This window comes from Arachis hypogaea, chromosome 12, assembly GCF_003086295.3.
Source record: "Arachis hypogaea cultivar Tifrunner chromosome 12, arahy.Tifrunner.gnm2.J5K5, whole genome shotgun sequence".
Classification (NCBI taxonomy): Eukaryota; Viridiplantae; Streptophyta; class Magnoliopsida; order Fabales; family Fabaceae; genus Arachis; species Arachis hypogaea.
Genome location: NC_092047.1, coordinates 117,901,071 through 117,924,933, shown reverse-complemented (window position 1 = coordinate 117,924,933; position 23,863 = coordinate 117,901,071). Strand labels below are relative to the sequence as shown.

Here is a 23,863-nt window from a genome sequence, read left to right as displayed (position 1 = left end):
TTTTATTGTGTATTGGTGACAAAGAATTGCCTCTAATTAGTAACATTGTTTTTCCATATTCTTTTGTTAGTATTTCATGAAACTAGAAAAAATCTTTTTTCAATAAAAAATATCTTTTTTTATTTTTTAACGTGTTTGGCAAATTTCTAATAGTAAAAGTAAAAGTACTAGTAAAATAAAAAAAAGATCTTTTTTGAGAAGCTGTAATTTACATCTTTTTTTAAAAAATCTTTTTTTCTTAAAAAAAGATGTTTTTCATATAATAAATAAACAAAAAAGTACTTTTATATTATTATACCCAAACATAATTGATTGATAAAAAGACCTTTTTACATGAGATATCCAAACATAAAATTACTTTTACTTCTTTATAAGATCTTTTAAAAAAAAGATAACTCGAAAAAAGATCTTTTCTTAAAAGCTCACCCAAACAAGCCCTAGAAGTCTTTGCTTGACAATGTCGATTTGAAATTACCAAATGATGTCACTTTAACTAAACAACAATAAACAATTAACAACTTATTATAAACATATCAGTATTAAAAAAAAATTAAAAAGCAAAACATTACCTTAGCTTTTTGTGTAAAAATACAAGATTTTTATTGCAAATATTCAATCCATTTCAATTCTTAGTGTTTCTGTTAATTATATAGAAGATATGTATGCTATTATAGTAAGATTAATTAATTAGAAATTTCTGTGTAATATTGTAATTTACTTTCAAAATGTTTTTGTTAATTATGCAGAAAGTATAACTAAAGTAGCAACGGATAAGAAACCAGTTATTGTAATATGCATTAGTCAAATATCTTATTTTTATTTCTAACAAAGAAGACATTATACATTACTTGACAAAGTCAAAAATTCATAAATAGAACACCAAACCTAGATATGATAATAAAAAGCACACACATAAAAATGCTACAAATTCATGCTGTTATTTAAACACAATACACACACATCATAATTCATTAGTCTTTCTGCTTCAGAATATCAAGCCTCTGCAAAAAGACAATTACATTACTATTTATATTTTAATATTATAATTATATACTCCATCTACTTCAAAAAATCTGTAACTTTAAGTTTGATATATTAATAACTCATTGTATCTTGATGCAAATTGTATTCAGAAACACTGAATTGTTAATATGCAAAATTTTTAAAGTAACAAATATTTTTAAAATTGATAGAGAATATAATTGAGCCAAGGATGAGTTGCCTGAGCACCAGAAAGGAAAATAGCATTTTCCATCTGGCCTGACAAGGATACGAAGATTTTGGTGCAATGCTACACCAAAACTCGCTTAATATCCTTGCCAGATCAAACATTAAGGTTGCAGCAGTTTCCGACCACAGCCGAAACCCATTTCGCGGGCATGATCATGCTATGTCCATGTCCAGTGTCCATCATATCTGTAAGGGAGTGCATAGGAGTTCCAATGTGATTGATGGCAAATCCATCAATTCCTCTTCTTGATGAGTACATGCTTGTCACCTCTGATGAAATGTTTGGACTGCTTCCATTTGTTTCCTTCAACGAATTCGAGGTTCCGGCCGAGGATCGTAGGACTTCAGAATTCTGAGAACCACTGGAATGTAGTTGATGGCCAAGTCCTTTTTTGTTTGCTTCACTTCCACTGTTGCCATTTCCATTGTTGGAGATGGCGCGATTCATGCATATATGGCTGCAACACAAACAACTTATAACATAACTCTATTACTAAAAAATTCAACTAATCCAGTTTAAGAAACTGCAGCTATTTTTCTAATACAGAAAGTTTTGCATTCTCGGCTTAAATTGGCTTATTAATTGAATTGTTTTATTTGATGAATGCTCAAAGCTTGCAACGTTTTATGAGTTTATTGGCAAGAACAGCTTTAGCACGTGACTGCCTACGCCTTATGATTCCATGGTATTGCTTAGCATTCACGTAAGTTGGTCCATCATCTGATGTCTTGTTTAGTGGCAGCATCATAAGCCCCTGCTTTATTCATATATGTTACATACATGCATAGATCCATTGATAAATACTGGAAGATACGTATATCTATACATACACACACTACAACAACAGACTTAATTTTAGAAGATGTACTTGTAACTTATACTATAATTTAACATCAAGCGAAAAGTTTCCGTCATTTACTGATTTACATTTACAATGTTATTATTTTTGTGTTAATAGTGTTACCTTCCACATTCATAACTATAATTTAGATTCTTGTATGCAGAGACATGCATTACAAGAACACTGATATGATTTATATATAGATATATAGATTTGAGATTTGAGATAAAATACAAACCGAATTTGAGGTGCATAAGCTGAGAAGAGTCCATAAAATTGATCCATGTAAGGATATTCTGCACATACCTAGAAAGGAAAGAACAAGAAATGAAACTTATGTATCCATGAATAATTAAGTTACCAAGAATGAATTTCTTTTATTTTTTGAGAATTTTGTAGTTTTGTATCATAGGCTGAGTGAATCCAAGCGGTTCGAAGGGTCAGCCATTGATGGCTGTAAAGATAATGTTGCTTGAGGCTTCTGTGCTTCACCTGAAATTTTGCAATCTTCTGCAGAAGAGTTTTTCATTGGTTAGCCAAAAATAATTTACAATACAATAATGCTAGGGAACCAATTTTATCTGATAATATAATTTCATTCAATCAAGAATTTCACCTATGGCTGAGTATATATAACTTTAGAATCACAAGGAAAAGTTGTTTCTACTTTATAATCTATCACTTGTGGCATAATAATGCATAATAATCCCAATTTTAAATTATCCTAAACCCTAATTAAAATTTAAGTACATTTTTCTTCATTTTCTGTCCTTTTACTGATATGGCTTCCTCCTAAGGATTAATAAATGGAAGACAACCACCCCTGCACTAATTCCCCAAAACAAGTGAATTGTTTAACACATATTTACATGTTTATTTAATTTATCATAACGCAATCTAGCATGATTATTATATCTATCTCCCAAATTTTTTGTGCCAAAAAGATGAAATCGTCAATTACTAATCACAACTGTATCTTATTAACTTTAACAATTCATATAAATTACTAAATTGATATACAAAGATTGTAAAGAACAATAATATTATAAATAAAAAATAACAAGTACCTGGAAAGATGGTAAATTGTTTATCCAAGAATTGTTGTCGCTTATTAGTGGAAGAAGCAAGTTGGTCTATGTAATCATTATTCGGAAGCTCGAATGAAAATTGTTTCATTATTTAGTTATTATAATGTTGGAATAGAAACAATATGATAACTTATATGTGGTGGGAACTGGGAAGGTTAAACTTTGTTGCAGAAAGAAATTGAGAAACAAGGGAGAACAACAATCATGGACACAATCCAAGAGATTGAAGAGAGGCATAACACAGTGATTAATATAGAGAGGAGTCTCAATAAGATTCATCAAGTGTTCTTGGACATGGCTGTTTTGGTCCAGCAGCTCCAGCTTGCAAGAATACCAGGAACAGGAAATGCACCTTCATTGCCATCATAATATTCACCATTTTCATATTGTATTACAGTCCTTCTTATTGTTCTAAGAAAAATTGATTGCATGAGTCGTGACATCCAAATTAATTAATGGAAAAAATATAATTTACCATTTGATAATAAATTTCAGACACCTGAACTAAAGTTTTGCAGATAAATTTATTTTTGCTTAGTTAATGGGATACTGTTTGGTGCCTATCAACAAATTGGACTAGTTCAAAACCTTATCAAGAGCAATCAACATATGCTGCCACATAACCATTGGCTGTGCATATGATGAATGTTTATATATAGAAAATGTGAAGGGAGAAGAGAATGAAGGGTTTCACTCTTCTAATTTCTCCCAAAAGGCTCTGTCTTCATACTCCCTCTGCTTCTCTCTCTTTCTCTCTGCTTCTTCTACTCACATCCCCACTCTTCTCCATCATTTCTTCGCCTCCACCAAGCTCAGTTCTGGTCTGAGAATATTTTTGTCAGCTAAAGGAAAACGGGTTATATATGTCTTTCTTTTCTTTTATGTAAATCTTCCTAAAATAAAATAATTTACATATAAATAATAAAACGCTTTGTCTAACCATAATTTACATAAAAGAAAAAGTGACAAATAAGTAACAAATAAGGTTTAAGAGTTAAGACAATAAAATAGTATTAGTTAGCAATCATTTTAATTACCAAAAATACTATCTACATGCATATTTAAAAGTCATTATTGCTCTGTTCCTTTCTAATAATACAGTAGAATCATTGATATTTGATAGTCTTTTAAATCTGTTGACAAAAAGAGAAAGAATACATGAAGAGAAATTCTATCATATAAATTCCTTGGAGATAATAAAAATTGAAAAAGCTAAATAAAATTGAGTGAGTTTGATAAAGAGCAACCACAGCTAGTTTTTAGTTTACAAATTGGTAATGCGTTACAGCTTGTTCTTAAATTACTAAATTAATATAACAACAAAGTTTGTCCAATAAAAAAATAAGAAGCCATGGGAAGGCAGCATAAAGTATCATAATTCATGGAGAGTTACATACCTTTTTTAAGCATGTGATTAGCACACTCACCAATACATTAACCAATTGTTTATCTTTCACAACACCATCCCATCATTTTGTCCGAACACCATAAACCTCGTCAAATCAACTTCACCTACCACACAAAGCAAACACTTCCCTCATCCGTTGACTTTCTTTCTTTGTTCTGATCCCATCTGATCTGCTTCACTTGAGATTCAACCATGGCTGAAAAACTTTATGGTGGAGCTTACCTCTCTCCCTTTGTTGATGCTGTTTTGGACAACCTGACTTCAATACTTGAAGAAGACGACTCTTTCCTCAAAAGGAACAACTTGCTTGGAAGGTTGCAGAATTATCTGTATGATGTTGCACCTGTTCTTGATGATGCTGAGCTGAAGCAGTTCAGTGACAAGAAAGTCAAGAAGTGGCTTGTTGATCTTCAAGATGCTCTCTTTATGGCTGATGACTTGCTCGACGAACTCTCCACTAAAGCCGCTATTGCTGCCGCTCAAAGGGATCCAAGTAACTCTTCCTCCTGGTCTTGCCTTGTTGATTCATATATAGAAGATACTGGTGACATCGAAAACATAGTTCGAAGACTAGAGTCTGTTGTAGCACGCAAGAATTATCTTCGTCTGAAGGAGAGTGCCAAGGTGGACATGTCATGGAGAATTCCATCCACATGTCTTGTTGAACCATCGGAGATATGTGGCAGGAAAGAAGACAAGGAGGCCATACTCAAACTGTTGTTGGATGATGATGATGCTGCTGATGGTGATTTATCTGTCATTCCCATTGTGGGCATGGGCGGAATAGGAAAGACTACTTTGGCCCAATTGCTTTACCACGATGACAAAGTGAAGGAGAATTTTGATTTACGAGGATGGGTTTGTGTGTCAGAAGAGTTTGATATTGTCAAGGTCACCAAGACTATAATCGAGGTAATAACTTCGAGTTCTTGTAACTTGACAGATTTGAATTTACTTCAGCTTGATTTAAAGGAAAAGTTGTCGAGGCAAAAGTTCTTCATTGTCTTGGACGACGTATGGAATGAAAATTATAGTGATTGGGATAAGCTTCTAAAACCTTTTCAAAAAGGGGTTAAGGGAAGTAAAATTCTAATAACCACTAGAAACAAAAAAGTAGCTTCTTTAGTGCAGACTGTTTCACCTCATGAACTAAGATCATTGTCCGATGAAGATTGTTGGTTGGTGTTTACAAAGCATGCACGTCTGTCAACTGTTTCTGTGGATAATCCAACCCTGGAAAAAATCGGCAGAGATATCGTAAAGAAGTGTGATGGATTGCCCTTGGCAGCTCAAGCCCTTGGAGGCATATTGCGTGGAAATTCTGATATCAGAAATTGGAATCATTTACTGAAGAGTGAAATCTGGGAACTCTCCAATGACAGAATAAATGTTGTTCCAGCGTTAAAGATAAGTTATTATTTTCTTCCTTCATATTTGAAACAGTGCTTTGTTTATTGTTCCTTGTATCCCAAGGACTATGAATTTAGCAAGGATGAATTGATGCTGTTATGGATGGCAGAGAATTTTTTGCAACCAGTAGAAAAAAAGACTATGGAAGAAGTTGGTGGTGAATATTTTGATGAATTAATTGCGAGATCATTTTTGCAACCTCATAGTACTTGGCGAAATAAATTTGTGATGCATGATCTTGTTCATGATTTAGCAATGACATGTGCTGGAGAATTCTATTTCAGAGCTGAAGAGGTTCGGAATGCAGTTGAGGTTGATATTAAAGCTCGTCATTTGTCACATAATGCCAAAGGCAATTACCCAATGTCAAAAGTTTTGGGAGTTTGCGATGCAATAAAACATACAAGGACATTTCTTGAAATCAATTTGGGGTCAGAGATCCCATTTAACATGGAAAATGCACCTTGCATCATGTTGTCACAGTTGAAGTACCTGAGAGCTTTGTCATTTGAAAGCTTTCCTCTTGAGTCAGTACCTGATTCAATAGGTGAGTTGATTCATCTGCGTTACTTGGATCTGTCCAAGACCAACATTGTGGCATTGCCAGAGTCATTGGGTAACCTTTACAATTTGCAGACTTTGAAGTTGTATTCCTGTAGCAATCTGAAAATGCTACCTGTTGGCATGAAAGATCTTGTAAATTTGCGCCATCTTGATATTAGAGGGACTAAGTTACGTGAGATGCCGAAAGGCATGAGCAAATTAAGAAGTTTGCAGTTTTTAAGTAATTATTTTGTTGGAAAGCATGAAGAAAACAAGATTAAAGAATTGGGAGCACTCGTAGATCTACACCAATCTATTTCCATTAAAGAGTTGGAGAATGTGGTCAACAGCAATGAAGCTTCGATGGCAGGAATGTTTGATAAGGATGGCATTGATTTTATGACGTTAAGTTGGTCGAGGAATAAAGACGAGAATACAGTTGATTCCCAAATGGAAAGAGACATACTTGACAAGTTACAACCTCACACTAATTTGAAAGAGTTAGAGATCAATGGTTACAGGGGTACAACATTTCCAGATTGGGTGGGACATTCTTCCTACCACAACATCACCAAAATAACACTTATTCGTTGCAGGAGTTGCTGTATGCTTCCTTCATTTGGACAGTTGCCCTCGTTGAAGCACCTATCAATTTCACATTTTAAAAGTCTGGAAAGTGTGGGTGCTGAGTTTTACTTTAACCAGAATGGTGAATCTTGTTTGGAGACACCACCATTCCCAATGCTTGAAACTCTTTCGTTTTATTTAATGCCTTGCTGGAAGGAGTGGCGTTCATTAGAGTTCAATGGGTTTCCGAGACTTAGGGAGCTTACCATATTTGGCTGTCCGATGTTGAGAGGAGATTTGCCCATTCATCTACCATCTTTGCAATCACTTCAGATTAGCCATTGCAAGCAGCTGAGTTGTTGTGTTCCAAGGGCACCTGCGATTACCAGTCTTTCAATTCAAGGAAAGCGTCTAGTGGGGTCCGTGGTGGAGGCCATTACGAACACGCAACTGAGTTGCCTCACTTCTTTATGCATCTCAGATTGTTCCTCCCACATTTGGTTTCCTGTGAGTGCTATTCCCCATCACTACAAAAGTTGACGATACAGCATTGCAGAAAATTAGAATTCGAAATGGATGGGCAACATCACTCGCTGCAGGAACTATCAATAGAGAACAGCTGTGATTCAGTTACATCCTTCTCGTTGTTGGATGCCTTTCCAAATCTCGTGCGTGTTGAAATCAGCTACTGTGGAATCATGGAGTGTATTGTGGTGTCACGCTCTCTTTCATCTCTCCGTTCTTTGCATATCAACGAGTGTAGGAGTTTGAAGTCCGTGTCGACGCTATGGATGGCAGCACCTCAGCTAGAGGTTCTCACATTACTGAAATGCCCAGAGATCGAGTTGTCAGCAACAGGGGATCCACAGCGTAGCCTGAGATCTCTTGAGATCAGCCACAGCGAGAAACTAGTGAGCAGTGCAGCATTCATGAATTCCCAATTTCACGGGCTTACTCATCTTTGTATTGGGCGTGAATGTGAGAGTGTGAAGTGCCTCCCAAAGGAAGGTTGGTTGCCTCCCTCGCTTGAGTCTCTCACATTGTATGACATTAAAAATGTGGAGACGTTGGAATGCAAGGGACTTGCCCACCTCACCTCCCTCCAACATTTATACATTTCTAAATGTCGCAAGTTGGAGAACATTGACGGAGAAAAGCTGCCTGCCTCTCTAATACAACTCAACATCTGTGGAAGCCCTTTGCTGGGCAAACGATGTCAGGAGAAGGATCCACAGCTTTGGCCCAAAATCTCCCACATCCCCGCCATTCAAGTTGATTACAGATGGATTTGGTAATCCAACAACTTCAACAGGCACACACACAACATTATTCTTATTCCCTCAATATATTTATGTTTTTCATGCATATAAAGTGAGTCACGAGTTTTCATTCTTCATTCTCTCTACAATATTCTTATTCTTCATTCGCTCATTCTTATTAATCTGTTATACCATTCCTTACTTAATACTTGTACCTTCTCATACAGATTATCCATCCACCCAACAACACAACTTCGCCACCTTTGCTTTTGCTTTCGCTGGATGAACAATATTCAATCCTTGCACTACACAGGGCTGATTGCTGAGAAATAAGCCAGTAATAGTAAGATTTTTATATACTTTATAATGTTCCAATAACATTGATTACTCAAAAAATATGATAACAAGTGAGACTGAAACTTTCATGCAGAAAGCAACCTAGCAACAAGGGAGACCCATAATCATGGACACATTTGAGCAAAGTGACCATTGCATTGGAAAATTTAATTCCTTAGATTCTTTATTTTCTTTTGGAACCTACCCTTTTGAAGATGGAGACTTTTGGTTTGGTTTCTACTTTCTACAAACCTCATGGTGATGCTCCTTTTTGGAAGATTCATGTTAGCACATTCTTTTGCAGACATATATTTACTTTTTGGCATTTTTGAAATTTTTTTTAGATGTATCATGTCAGTTATATTGGTGACTTACCTTGGCGTTTATGTATTGGAGGAGTGTGATTAATTATGTTGCACCATTGAGCCTTTCTAATCTATGATTTTCGCCCCCCTTTTTCTCTGTTTTATTGTGTATTGGTGACAAAGAATTGCCTCTAATTAGTAACATTGTTTTTCCATATTCTTTTGTTAGTATTTCATGAAATTAAAAATCTTTTCTTGACAATGCCAATTTGAAATTATCAAATGATGTCACTTTAACTAAACAACAATAAACAATTACCAACTTATTATAAACATATCAGTATAAAAAAATTAAAAAGCAAAACATTACCTTAGCTTTTTGTGTAAAATTACAAGATTTTTATTGCAAATATTCAATCCATTTCAATTCTTAGTGTTTCTGTTAATTATGCAGAAGATATGCATGCTATTATAGTAAGATTAATTAATTAGAAATTTCTGTGTAATATTGTAATTCACTTTCAAAGTGTTTTTGTTAATTATAAGTATAACTAAAGTCGCAACGGAGAAGAAACCAATTGTTGTAATATGCATTTGTCAAATATCTTATTTTTATTTCTAACAAAGAAGACATTATAGTATTATACATTACTTGACAAAGTCAAAAATTCATAAATAGAACACCAAACCTAGACATGATAATAAAAAGCACACACATAAAAATGCTACAAATTCATGCTGTTATTTAAACACAATACGCACACATCATAATTCATTAGTCTTTCTGCTTCAGAATATTAAGCCTCTGCAAAAAGACAATTACATTACTATTTATATTTTAATATTATAATTATATACTCCATCTACTTCAAAAAATCTGTAACTTTAGAAGTTTGATATATTAATAACTCATTGTATCTTGATGCAAATTGTATTCAGATACACTGAATTGTTAATATGCAAAATTTTTAAAGTAACAAATATTTTTAAAAATTACTGATTTACATTTACAATGTTATTTTTTTTTGTGTTAATAGTGTTACCTTCCACATTCATAACTATAATTTAGATTCTTGTATGCAGAGACATGCATTACAAGAACACTGATATGATTAATATATAGATATATAGATTTGAGATTTGAGATAAAATACAAACCGAAATTTGAGGTGCATAAGCTGAGAAGAGTCCATAAAATTGATCCATGTAAGGATATTCTGCACATATCTAGAAAGGAAAGAACAAGAAATGAAACTTATGTATCCATGAATAATTAAGTTACCAAGAATGAATTTCTTTTATTTTTTGAGAATTTTGTAGTTTTGTATCATAGGCTGAGTGAATCCAAGCGGTTCCAAGGGTCAGCCATTGATGGCTGTAAAGATAATGTTGCTTGAGGCTTCTGTGCTTCACCTGAAATTTTGCAATCTTCTGCAGAAGAGTTTTTCATTGGTTAGCCAAAAATAATTTACAATATATCACAGGACATGTTTATCTGATAATATAATTTCATTCAATCAAGAATTTCACCGACGGCTGAGTATATATAACTTTAGAATCACAAGGAAAAGTTGTTTCTACTTTATAATCTATCACTTGTGGCATCATAATGCATAATAATCCCAATTTTAAATGATCCTCAACCCTAATTAAAATTTAAGTACATTTTTCTTCATTTTCTGTCTCTTTTACTGATACGGCTTCCTCCTAAGGATTAATAAATGGAAAACAACCACCTCTACACTAATTTCCCAAAATAAGTGAATTGTATAACACATATTTACATGTTTATTTCATTTATCATAATGCAATCTAGCATCATTATTATATCTATCTCCCAAATTTGTTGTGCCAAAAAGATGAAGCATAACTACTACTTGTATACATGAAATCGTCAATTACTAATCACAACTATATCTTCTTAACTTTAACAATTCATATAAATTTCTAAATTGATATACAAAAATTGTAAAGAACAATAATATTATAAATAAAAAATAACAAGTACCTGGAAAGATGGTAAATTGTTTATCCAAGAATTGTTGTTGCTTATTAGTGGAAGAAGCAAGTTGGTCTATGTAATCATTATTCGGAAGCTCGAATGAAAATTGTTTCATTATTTGGTTATTATAATGTTGGAATATATGTGGTGGGAAGGTTAAACTTTGTTGCAGAAAGAAATTGAGAAACAAGGGAGAACAACAATCATGGACACAATCCAAGAGATTGAAGAGAGGCATAACACAGTGATTAATATACAGAGGAGTCTCAATAAGATTCATCAAGTGTTCTTGGACATGGCTGCTTTGGTCCAGCAGCTCCACCTTGCATGGAAGCGCCACAAGAATACCAGGAACAGGAAATGCACCTTCATTGCCATCATAATTGTTGACTAAATCAAATCAAAATCAGATTCCTAATTCCTTTTATGAATCTTATGTAAATAGAATTAATTATAAATCTTTTCCTTTTTGGGTTTAGCTTAATTTTAGGGATTTTATGATTAGAAATCTTTCCTTTATTTTAGGCTAGTATTTTTTCCTTTTTTCCTATTTTCTAGTTATTTCTATTTCTGTAATTCCTCTATAAAGAGGCTGATTCCCTGTACATTTTATAATATAATACATTCAAACACTTCAATTTGGTATCAGAGCAGGATCTCTGCACTGTGCCTCTGATTTATAGCTATGGCTGACAGTTCCTCAGTCATTAATCCTGAACAGAAGGAGAACACCACTCCTACTCCATCAGATTTAAAATCTGAGCAACGGATACTAGTTAGTGGTGACTCCCATTCAGTTCAGATCACCACATTTCGACTCAATGGGTCAAACTACCTTAGGTGGTCTCAATCAGTTCAGATGTATATCCGTGGAAGAGGGAAGATTAGATATCTCACCGGTGAGCGAAGCCAGCCTAACATCACTGACTCACAATATCATGTGTGGGATACCGAAAATTCCATGGTGATGACATGGCTGGTGAACTCAATGGAGGAGGATATCAGCAGTAACTATATGTACTATACCACAGCCAAAGAATTGTGGGATAGTGTCAAGGAGATGTACTCTGATCTTGGGAATAAATCCCAAATTTATGAACTTACTCTAAAAGCTAGAGAAATTCAACAAGGGGGTGACAATGTCACCAAATATTTCCACACATTGAAGCGGGTGTGGCAGGATCTTGACCACTTTAATAACTACAAGTGGAATTCAGCCGCTGATGCCAAACACCACCAACAAACAGTGGAAGAAGGGAGGATATTCCAGTTTCTTGCAGGCCTCAACGTGGAGCTAGATGAAGTTCGTGGCAGAATTATTGGAAGAGCAATCCTACCCTCAATTGGAGAAGTATTTGCTGAAGTTAGAAGAGAGGAAACTCGTAGAGCTGTGATGATAGGAAAAGGCAAGACTGAACAGACCTCTTTGGAGTCTAATGCACTTTTAGTGGCACCTGCTGCACTTAAAAGTTCATCAAATCAGAAGCACCCCTCCAATCTTTGGTGTGACCACTGCAATAAACCTCGTCACACCCGAGAAACCTGCTGGAAGATTCATGGAAAACCAGCACACCTTAAAGGCAGCAAACCTGGTCTCAAAATACGCTCTACCCCAACTGCTCATGAGGCTGAAAAATCATCATTGAGTAAGGAACAGGTTGAGCAGCTCATAAGGCTGTTAAATTCCAGTTCTGTGTCTAGTACTCCTAGTGGTTCTTTGGCTCAAACAGGTAATTTTAGTATTCCTATGTCCCTTAACTGCACCTCAAACTTGAATGCACCATGGATTGTCGATTCAGGTGCATCTGACCATATGACCAGCCTCTCCCCTTTATTTAAAACTTATTCTCCTTGCTTTGAAAATGAAAAAATTAGAGTTGCTGATGGTAGTTTTTCATCTATTGCTGGAAAAGGTACAATTAAACTGTCCAAAAACATTGACCTAAGAAATGTCCTACATGTACCAAAGCTTTCTTGTAATCTTCTCTCTATTAGTAAAATCTGCAAGGATTCCAATTGTGCTGTGACATTCTTTGACACTCATGGTATTTTTCAGGACCGGACTTCGGGGAAGATGATTGGCAGTGCTAAGATGATGGATGGGCTTTATCACTTTGAGGATATTTCGGAGGATAAAATAGCTCAAGGATTTAGTGGTATAAGTTCTATGCCTATAAAGAACCAAATAATTCTCTGGCACAATAGACTAGGACACCCTAGTTTTCCATATCTCAAACACTTGTTTCCAAGTTTGTTTAAAAATATTGATTCTTCCTTACTTAAATGTGAAAGTTGTATTCGTTCAAAGAGTCATAGAGTTCCTTATTACTCTCAACCTTATCATGCATCTAAACCTTTCCACTTGATTCATAGTGATGTATGGGGTCCATCGAAAATAACAACTCAATTTGGAAAAAAATGGTTTGTAACTTTTATTGATGACCACACACGACTATGTTGGATCTATCTCATGCATGAAAAATCTGAGGTTTCTAAAATTTTTCAGTATTTTTCAACAATGGTAGAAACACAATTTGACACAAAAATTTCAATATTAAGAAGTGATAATGGCACTGAATACTTTAATAAAAATCTTGGTGAATTTCTTCAAAAGAAAGGTATTCAACATCAATCTACATGCCCCAATACACCCCAACAAAATGGCATTGCTGAAAGGAAGAATAAACACCTTCTTGAAGTAGCACGTGCCATTATGTTTGAGGGTAATGTTCCAAAGTATTTATGGGGAGATGCTGTTCTAACAGCAGCCTATCTCATAAATCGAATGCCCACACGTGTGTTAAATTACTGCACACCGTTGGATACTTTCAAAAAGAATTTTCCAGCATGTAGATTGCATTCTGACTCACCTTTAAAAGTATTTGGTTGCACTGTGTTTTTACATACACCTTCATATCGAAGTAAACTTGATCCAAGGGCAGAAAAATGCATTTTTATTGGCTATTCCCCAAGTCAAAAGGGTTATAAATGTTTCAATCCACACACCAAGAAATTTCATGTAAGTATGGATGTTACTTTTTTGGAACATGAAACCTTTTTTCAAAAAAATTCTCTTCAAGGGGAGAGTCTAAGGGAAGAAAATTTTTTGCATGAACCTTTACCTACTCCTATCTTACATATTGAGGATACAACTTTCACTAATCAAGTAAATTCTGAAACAATTGCAAAACAAGATATGAAAACCAATTCTGAAATTGTGCCAGAATTAGTTGGAATCCAAACAGGAAAAGAAATACCACAAGAAAAGGAGCTTCGGTGTTATGTTCGGAAATATCCCAAGAAGACTAGAGACCAGCCCATCATCTCTGTACCAACCCAATCTGAAAACCCGGAAGACGGCTCAACTGTAGTACTTCAGGAACTTCCAGGTAAATCTGAAATTGTCACTTCTAATAATAATTTGCCAATAGCCCTTAGGAAAGAAACCAGAACCTGCACCAAAAAGGTACTTAAAACCAGCACCAACCATCCTATTTCCAATTATGTCTCTTACCAAAATCTCTCTCAAAAACATCGAGCTTTTACTTCTAAAATTACAAATCTGTTTGAGCCTAGGAACATAGAGGAAGCACTAGATGATCCCAACTGGAAATTAGCAGTGATGGAAGAGTGGCATGCACTCAAGAAAAATGAAACTTGGGAGATTGTAGATCTGCCACAGAATACAAAATTGGTTGGCTGCAGGTGGGTTTTTACCATCAAATGCAATGCTGATGGAAGCATAGAGAGGTATAAGGCTAGGTTAGTAGCTAGGGGATATACACAAACCTATGGAGTAGACTATCGAGAGACTTTTGCTCCAGTTGCCAAACTCAGTTCTGTGCGGATTCTCTTATTTCTTGCTGCGAATTACAATTGGCCTTTATACCAATTGGATATAAAGAATGCTTTCCTGAATGGGGAACTAGAGGAAGAGGTGTTCATGAAACTTCCACCTGGATTTGAAGCTGAACTAGGGAGGAATAAAGTGTGCAAACTAAAGAAATCTCTCTATGGATTGAAACAATCCCCAAGAGCTTGGTTTGAACGACTTGGAATGGTGGTGAAGGGACTTGGTTATACTCAAAGCCAAGCTGACCATACATTTTTCTATAAGCATTCAGCAGCTAATAAAACTGCCATCTTAATTGTATATGTGGATGACATTATTCTGACAGGTGATGACTTTTTGGAGCTAAAAGACTTGAAGGAGAAGCTTGCCAAAGCATTTGAAATCAAAGAACTTGGCTCATTAAAATACTTCCTTGGAATTGAATTTGCAAGGTCTAAGGAAGGCATTTTTATGAACCAACGAAAGTACATCCTAGATCTTTTAAAAGAGACGGGATTACTTGGTTGTAAAGCTGCTGAAACACCTATAGAGCCTAACTTAAAATTGAAGCCAGCTGAACCAGAAAATGTAATGGACAAAGGGAGATATCAGCGGTTGGTAGGGAGGCTAATCTATTTATCCCATACACGTCCGGATATAGCCTTTGCTGTGAGCATGGTAAGCCAGTTTATGCATTCACCTGGTCAAGAACACATGGATGCTGTCTTTAGAATCCTAAGGTACTTGAAAGGGTCGCCTGGGAAAGGGTTACTCTATAAAAAGCATGGACACCTTCAAGTAGAAGCTTATACAGATGCAGATTGGGCTGGGAATGTCATGGATAGAAGGTCAACATCTGGGTATTGTACTTTTGTTGGCGGAAACCTGGTTAGTTGGAGGAGTAAAAAACAGAGTGTTGTGGCACGAAGTAGTGCAGAAGCTGAGTTTAGAGCAGTGGCTCATGGAATATGTGAAGCAATATGGGTAGAGAAAATCCTACGAGAACTAAAAGTTTCCATTTCTCCACCAATGCGGTTGTATTGTGACAACAAATCTGCAATTTCCATTTCTCATAATCTAGTGTTGCATGATAGAACTAAACATGTTGAAGTTGACAAGCATTTTATCAGGGAAAAGATTGAGAGAGGACAGATTTGCATCTCATATGTTCCAACCACGGAACAATTAGCAGATATTCTAACTAAAGGATTACTCAAGAAGACTTTTGATAGCATAATAAGCAAGCTGTCAATGAATGATATCTTCAAGCCAGCTTGAGGGGGAGTGTTGACTAAATCAAATCAAAATCAGATTCCTAATTCCTTTTATGAATCTTATGTAAATAGAATTAATTATAAATCTTTTCCTTTTTGGGTTTAGCTTAATTTTAGGGATTTTATGATTAGAAATCTTTCCTTTATTTTAGGCTAGTATTTTTTCCTTTTTTCCTATTTTCTAGTTATTTCTATTTCTGTAATTCCTCTATAAAGAGGCTGATTCCCTGTACATTTTATAATATAATACATTCAAACACTTCAATTATAATATTCACCATTTTCATATTGTATCACAGTCCTTCTTATTGTTCTAAGAAAAATTGATTGCATGAGTCTTGACATCCAAATTAATTAATGGAAAAAATATAATTTACCATTTGATAATAAATTTCGGACACATGAACTAAAGTTTTGCAGATAAATTTATTTTTGCTTAGTTAATGGGATACTGTTTGGTGCCTATCAACAAATTGGCCTAGTTCAAAACCTTCTCAAGAGCCATCAACATATGCTGCCACATAATCATTGCATTGCAAATCGGTGTGCATATGATGAATGTTTATACTTTATATATAGAAAATAGGAAGGGAGAAGAGAATGAAGGGATTCACTCTTCTAATTTCTCCCAAAAGTGTAACGTTCTTCCAAGCTTTTTCTGAAATATTTTATATTTGATTTTTTTAATTGCTATCATACCCTCTAATTTTATCAAAATTCCTATCCTATACTTATTGTTTTTACCAAATCCTAACCCTAATTCCAAAATTAAACTCGGTCACACTTACTCACTCACACACAAACACACACTCTGAAGTCCGAACAAAAGAAAAAGAAAGAAATAAAGAAGAGGGAGTGGGAAAGACATCGAGAGGAGAAGAGAAGCAGATGACGGCACTGGCGAAGCAAAGGGAAGCCGTCGCCGCCGTCGAGTTATAGAGGCAGAGAGAGAGAGAGAGATGAACAAGGAGAGAGATGGATAGAGAGAAGGCAGCACCACTATCGTCGCTGCTGGGACTCGTCGCTGGAGTTACGGTCGTCGCCGTCGAAGGGGCCGCGTCGGAAGGAGACATTGCCGTCGCCGAAGCTCACCGCTGGTGCAACTCGAAGCTACCTCCGCCTCTACTCTGCTTCACTGCGGTTGACCCCTGCGTCTCCCTGTTTGTCAGAGCTTGTAGTGCTGCTGCGGGAGTCACTGCCAAAGGAGAGGAACCGCCGCCATCGTTATTCTGCCGTGTCCTTCACCGTTGACGCTGGACAGGGTCACCGGAGCTGCTAATGCTCCATCCCTTGTTTCCTTTGGTAAGACCATAAGACTAAGCTTGTTTTGCCTTGTCTTACCATAAAGCTCCACTATTAACTGTGTCCTATCCTACTTGATTTCTCTTTCTGTCTTTGCTCAGTTTTAAATCATCATAAACGGTTGGATTTGCTGCTATTATTACCGTGCTTTTCCCATGTTGCTACTAGGGATGTTGTTGATGTTGCTACAGTTAAAAACTGAGAATTGTTGTTGCTATTCTAAATTTTGTGTTCTTTCGGTTCATTCTATGTTAACCATTTTTACCTTTTAATTTGACACTTCGAATTTGGTCTTTTGATCTCTTAAGAACACGTTGTGAGTAGGATTTATATTTATAATAGGTAAGTGTTTGGTTTATACTATTTTGAGTTTCTAATTATGTTTAAAAAAACTACTGTTAAAAAAACTTTGATCTGATTAGAGTGATTGATTTATTATAATTGAATAATTATTTTTATAAATCTCATACCTTAAAAATTTTACATGAGACTATATATATGTTGGATAAAATTTTATATTATTTTATCATATTTGATTTTATTCGAATATATACGTTTGAAGTATTGAAGTATTTATTGTCATTCATGTACTTCGAAATTGTGAAATATGTTTTTATGATTGAAAAAATATGATTAAAAAAATTTCTTATGAAAAAGTATTATCTAATTCGATTTGATTTGATACCCTATATATTTGAAAGATTAGAGATTTATTGTATTTGAAACTATATGTTTTGATTTGGTTTGAGAGGCTCGTATTAAAAAATCGTAGTTAACGGCGATTATGACATTAACCTAGATGCATCTGGCTCAGACCTCAACTAGTAGGGACGTTGCTAGCCTAACGTATAGGCCACACGTTGGATCTGTTATTCCGTACGGACACACTAGAGGAAAGGGCTACCCATAGAGGTGGAGCCGCCCAAGTGTGGACTTTTGATTTGATTTCTGTATGAGAAATTCCTTATTGATTCACTTATGATTATTAACTATTATTTTCTAATTAAAATTACTTTGATAATAATGTTTATATGGTCTCATATTGATTATAGATGTATTGTCTAATCACTGAGATGCAAAACTTCCCATTTTTTCTAAATATTTTTCAAGAACAAATACTTGACTAGGTGAGAATTCAAGAGTAATGATATGCACCGAGTATGTTAGACTTGCTATGAGAATATTCTACTGAGCGCCGGTCATGGCTCATTTTGAGTCGTGACAAAGTGGTATTAAAGCTTTAGGTTAACCTGTGAAATATGGAGCAAGTGTCCTACAGTAGGATCAAAATTGTATGAATAGAAGCGCGCCTATTTGTACGAATTGTGATACTATCAGAGGCCTATAGGAATGTCATCTTTGTCCTCTCTATGTCATTGTTGTCTTTTGGTTATTGTGATCTTGCGTCCTCTGCCACTTCTTGCTACTCCTATCATTTTCTTATTCCCAATCTTAACCTATGCTTTAGTAGGTTATTTTGAACGCGTTGGTACAATGGTTTCGGTTTCAATTCTCTATCTTCTAGCTGGTTCTACTCATCCTCGCTTTTGTGAATATATGCTTTAGTTTTCTTCATCTTTATGTTGTTTTATATGGTTTCCGATTTCAAGATTTCATCCATGATCTAAAAGATTTTATATGTTTTTGCTGTGAATTATTATCTTATTCCTTTTATAGAACTGTAATTAGATATGTGGATTGTGTATTTACTTAGTTGCTGATTGAGATACTTTGTTCTGGATTTCGATAAAACAAGTTTGTTCTTCTTATGTTGATGATCTTTGAAACTAACATAATTTTGAACCACTCGTGATTCTTTCTTTTGAATCAATAACCTTGAAAACTGTTATTCAATTGCTCAAGGAAAAGAATTATGCGATGAACATATGAATGAAGTGTTATTGTTGTTTGTCAAATTGATGATTTTATTTGCTTAGGTATAATGAATTATTTGGGTGATTAATTAGATGGATCAAAGGTCTTTCTAATCTAGAAGTGTATTTGAATTTTTCTAGTTTGATGATCTGGTTCTATTATGGTATTGTGATGCTGGACATGACTTTTTTGTCATGAAATTGTTGTGAGTTCTATGATTTTTCTATTGTTGCTTAATTCTGATGATTTCTGCGAAATGTGATGCTTGTGAAAGAAATTAGTTATTTCAAGAGATTTTTAAGAGATATATGATACTTGAATGAAGAGGTTAAGGCTTTTGAAATGATGACAACAAATTAGGGAGTATATTCAGCAACTACTGGTTTTTAGGAATCTATTTGTGTGGCTAGATTGAATAAGGGGTTATTTGAATTTTAGGTGATTGTCTCTAATTGTACGTTTCTACTATGTATGGTCCTGATTGAATATTGTTTTGTTTTCTCCTTGCTGGTTTCATGTTCATGGAATTATATATTTGAGATGTGTTCAAGAAAAATGGTTGAATACACAAACAAAGAAAAATAGATTGATAGAAATGCGGTCAATTTCAAAATAGTGTGTTTCAAGTTCTCTTTGGTTGTAAGGGCAGGAAAACAAAAACATTGTCCCTAAATTCATACACGTTCCTACCTTTTTGATTATATATAAATATGAACTGTTCTTTGTTAATGCACTTGAAAAAAAAGGTGAGAGCCAATTTTGCAGAGACTTAAATTGAGGAGCAAGGAGAGAAATTGTTTAACTTTTTTAGATGCTTACAATATAATATTTTATTAGTTCACACAACTTTTCATCTATTCACTAGGGATCCCTTCCATTCTAGTTAGATGGAAGTAAAGCTCAAAAGGTTTTCTATTATACTACCTTTATACTTTCTTTAGGCTTATCATTAGTTAGATTAAGAAATACTTTTTCTTGACCATGTCGAAATGACTTCATATTTTCAAGTGAATTTTTATGATCATGTTCATTATTTTGAAACTGAAATAGTTTGGTTGGTCTGATTTTAGAAGTGCACACCACAGCCAATGTGTCTGTGTCTTTTAATAATTCTGTGCTATGCTTGATTTCATTGTTGCAACAGTGGATTACATTTAGACGCGAATAACTTATTAAAGGGCAGCTCAAACAACCTATTTTATGTGTATTATCATGACAAAAATTTCGTTTATGTATGAATGAGGGTGTGTTAGAATCAGCTCTTATAATTTTATTTGTTTTGGTGATGTTTGTCTTTTATTTTTTTTATTAGCTGATTTCAAATATATAATTGTAACTGTGATAGTAGTACTACTACTTTGTTGTTTGAATTTAATTTTAAATTAGATATTTGCTTGAGTGGATCTCAATTTATTCATTATGAAGGAACGTGGTCTACTCTGTGAAGGTGAAATATAAATCGTGAATGATTGCTTTTTGTTGGTGAGTAAAAGATAAATCGTGCTTTTTGGCTAAGATGTGAAACTTGAAGATTTTCTTGACCTTTTTTTTTTTTTTGAAAATTCTTCTGTTCTCAATTATTGTCCTTATTCTCAGAATTTGGGGAGATTGGTTTTTTGGGTTTGTGAGATTGAGATTGTAGGTCTTAGATATTGAAAAAAATTTCTGGCGATTTCAGATGGAAAAGATTGGATATCTAATTCCTTAAAGTTGAACAAATTCTTTATATGAGTTTTTTCCCTTATTATATTCACGGATTATTATAAAGTAGGCATTGTAAAAAAAATATAAAATAAAATAAAATTGACTTTCCTAATTTTTGGACAGCTTTGGTTCTTGTTTGCAATGTAGGAAAATTGGAGATGTCTAAACTCTAAATAAACCGATGGGTTCATTTTGAGTCACTGGATTTAATCTTGAGTTGTTTCATCATAACTTGTTAATTTGAGAATGATGGGTGTGAATTGATCATAGTTTGATCTTGGAAATGTAAAATTTATCAATATTTTCTTTTCTTTTCATGAGTTTCCTATTTTTAGTTGGTTCATTTATTTCGGATTTTTTTTCATATGTTGCATTTGCTCGTTTTAAATTTTTCCTTTATTACTATACTTTGATTGATTGTGTTTGAATATTTCGTTTTGTTATTGTTGTTGATGTTTAGAAGTAGAAATCTCTAGGTAATACTATATTTTTATATATCCTAGCTTCTAATTTTAGATGCAACATCTATGTCTTTTTTCTAATATGCTATCTCAGTTATTTGCAATATTCTCATAATTTTTGGCCTTTTTAGAGTCTTGATGATGATGTGAGGAATGGTTATGGAATAAGGAAAATGGTGAAATTTTTTCGGTGATTTCAACATTTACTTATGCTCTAAAGGCTCTTATGCTATGGTGATATTGTTCTGCTGGGCTTTGTTTTGTTTTGTTCGCTTTCTAGTTTTGTTGTAAAAAGAAAATTCTATATTCTATCTAGTGTTGTCACATCTTGTGGTATGATTGTTGAGCATGATGCATACAGAGGGCTAGAAATTATAACCGGCGAGAAATAGTAGTTCTAAACTCCTTCGTTTCTTTTAGTAATGGTAATCGTTAAGTTTGGGAATGTTAGGTGTTCTTCTTGGGATAGTTTGTGTTGAAATATGCGTTATAATCGTGCTGCGTGATTTGACATATCGTTCATTCCTCTATATTTCATGTCAGGAGTTTCTTGTTTCAATTCTTGTTGAATGAAATTTGATTATTTTGTTTCATGTCCTACATCTTATGCATATCTCGATTTGATCATGCTTTTGGCTATCCCATAAATTCTCAACAACACAGGTGTTGACGTTTCATTCCTTTACGTGAACTATATAACTTCTTGATGTAATCTGAACTTGCTTTACTGTGATACATCATATCTTCTAGTATTCTCCTCGAATTCTTGTTCTAGATCTTCTTTGAAAAAGTCTTTGATTTGATTCTTCTCTTGCCTGATCGTGTCCCTAATCATTCTCTTAAATCTATGTAAAAATTGCCATTGACTTTGGTTACATTCTTTGTGAACTTTGTACTTCTTTGATTCAACCTGAACTTGTTTTGGCCTAGTACACCTTTTTTTATTATTTCTATCAAAGTTTGTTGATTCAAATTTTTTTGTTAAGATATAATTGGTTCTCTTTCTGACACACTTCATTATTTCTGTACACCATTGCTTAATTGCAATCTTAAGCATCCTTTCACGTTCATGTGAGCACCATATGTGATATTTGCTCTTCTCTTCTTAAGTTTTGAATCCTTTTGACTAAATTCGTGCTTGTTTCGATGTCATGCAATTCCCGGATAGCAAGCGATACGTTAGTTCATTAGGACACAGCTTATCGGTGCTGAAGTTCAGAAAGTTGTAATTCTAAGACTTCACACAAGACTGGTTGCTTCCATGGATATATACTACAGAACCAAGGAGATTATGAAGTCAGATTGTATTTTGAAGAGATTGACGAACGAAGTGAAGAGTGCTATGTATATCTGAGTTGTCAGAGGAACGAGAGTCGGTGAATGTCAACCGTATCGTTTTAACACACACCTATCTTGTAACTTTTACACCCGATTATACTTCTTTCTCATGTTTGGTTAAAAGCTAAAACCATGTAACATTTTTTATATTATATCAATTTTAGAAGGCAAAAATTTTTTCAAAGAGGGCAGAATGTAACATCCCAAGCTTTTTTTAAAACATTTTATATTTAATTCCTTTTATTACTACCCTACCCTCTAATTTTATCGAAATTCCTACATTACGCGTATTCTTTTTCCCAAATTCTAACCCTAATTCCTAAATTAAACCCACACACTTACTCACTCTCACACAAACACACACTCTGAAGTCTGAACAAAAGAAAAAGAAAGAAATAGAGAAGAGGGAGTGAGAAAGACACCGAGGGGAGAAGAGAAGAAGATGACGGCACTGGCAAAGCAATGGGAAACCGTCACCGCCGTCGAGTTATAGAGGCAGAGAGAGAGAGAGACGAGCAAGGAGAGAGATGGATAGAGAGAAGGCAGCACCACTATCGTCGCTACTGGGACTCGTTGCTGGAGTTACGGTCGTCGCCGTCGAAGGGGCCGCGTCTGAGGGAGACATTGCCGTCGCCAAAGCTCACCGCTGGTGCAACCCGAAGCTACCTCCGCCTCTACTCTGCTTCACTGCGAGAGGGTCATCGGAGCTGCTAATGCTCCATCCCCTTGTTTCCTTTGGCAAGACTAAGCTTGTTTTGCCTTGTCTTGCCATAAAGCTACTATTGACTCTGTCCTTTCCCTCTTTGCTCAATTTTAAACCATCGTAAGCTATTGGATTTGCTGCTATTATTACTGTGGTTTCCCCATGTTGCTACTAGGGCTGTTGTTGATGTTGCTGTAGTGAGAATTGTTGTTGCTATTGCCCCGGTCCCAAATTTTGTGTTGTTTCGTTCCATTCTACTTTAACCATCTTCACCCTTTAATTCGGCACTCCGAGTTTGATCTCTTTGGTCCCTTAGGAGCATTTTGTGAGTAGACTTTACATTTATAACCTTTAAGTTTTTGGTTTATACTATTCTGAGTTTTT

General features: G+C 34.7%; 2 protein-coding genes and 1 long non-coding RNA gene across 4 annotated transcripts; 2 read left to right on the top strand and 1 right to left on the bottom strand.

Moving 5' to 3' along the window:
* Window positions 1-1,324: 1,324 nt before the first annotated feature.
* Window positions 1,325-3,539, bottom strand: LOC112730704 (uncharacterized). The gene is made up of 3 exons (XM_072208467.1): window positions 3,495-3,539; window positions 2,311-2,378; window positions 1,325-1,688 (listed from the first exon to the last, which is right to left on the bottom strand). Exons 1-3 carry the CDS (start codon window positions 3,537-3,539, stop codon window positions 1,325-1,327), a joined length of 477 nt encoding a protein of 158 aa, XP_072064568.1.
* Window positions 3,540-4,525: 986 nt separating this feature from the next.
* LOC112728734 (putative disease resistance RPP13-like protein 1) lies at window positions 4,526-9,146 on the top strand. Of its 2 annotated transcripts, none has more exons than XM_029290960.2 (3): window positions 4,526-8,379; window positions 8,575-8,690; window positions 8,778-9,146. In XM_029290960.2, exon 1 carries the CDS (start codon window positions 4,761-4,763, stop codon window positions 7,626-7,628), a length of 2,868 nt encoding a protein of 955 aa, XP_029146793.2. In that variant the 5' UTR covers window positions 4,526-4,760; the 3' UTR covers window positions 7,629-8,379; window positions 8,575-8,690; window positions 8,778-9,146. The 2 variants fall into 2 exon arrangements, with proteins under 2 accessions (XP_029146793.2, XP_072066078.1); XM_072209977.1 differs by having other exon boundaries at window positions 4,526-8,459.
* Window positions 9,147-16,607: 7,461 nt separating this feature from the next.
* Window positions 16,608-22,960, top strand: LOC140177159 (uncharacterized). Its single transcript, XR_011868974.1, has 2 exons — window positions 16,608-17,398; window positions 22,607-22,960. It is a non-coding gene; the product is annotated as an uncharacterized lncRNA (long non-coding RNA).
* The last annotated feature ends 903 nt before the right edge of the window (window positions 22,961-23,863 follow it).

Excerpts from the sequence above, each read along its gene's own strand:
- LOC112730704 (XM_072208467.1), bottom strand. The coding sequence starts at position 3,539 with ATGGTGAATATTATGATGGCAATGAAGGTGCATTTCCTGTTCCTG. Across the intron at positions 2,379-3,494 it reads AGGTGCATTTCCTGTTCCTG|GTATGTGCAGAATATCCTTA; the intron begins GTATTCTTGCAA and ends TTTCCTTTCTAG. Across the intron at positions 1,689-2,310 it reads GCTTATGCACCTCAAATTCG|CCATATATGCATGAATCGCG; the intron begins GTTTGTATTTTA and ends TTTGTGTTGCAG.
- LOC112728734 (XM_029290960.2), top strand. The coding sequence starts at position 4,761 with ATGGCTGAAAAACTTTATGGTGGAGCTTACCTCTCTCCCTTTGTTGAT.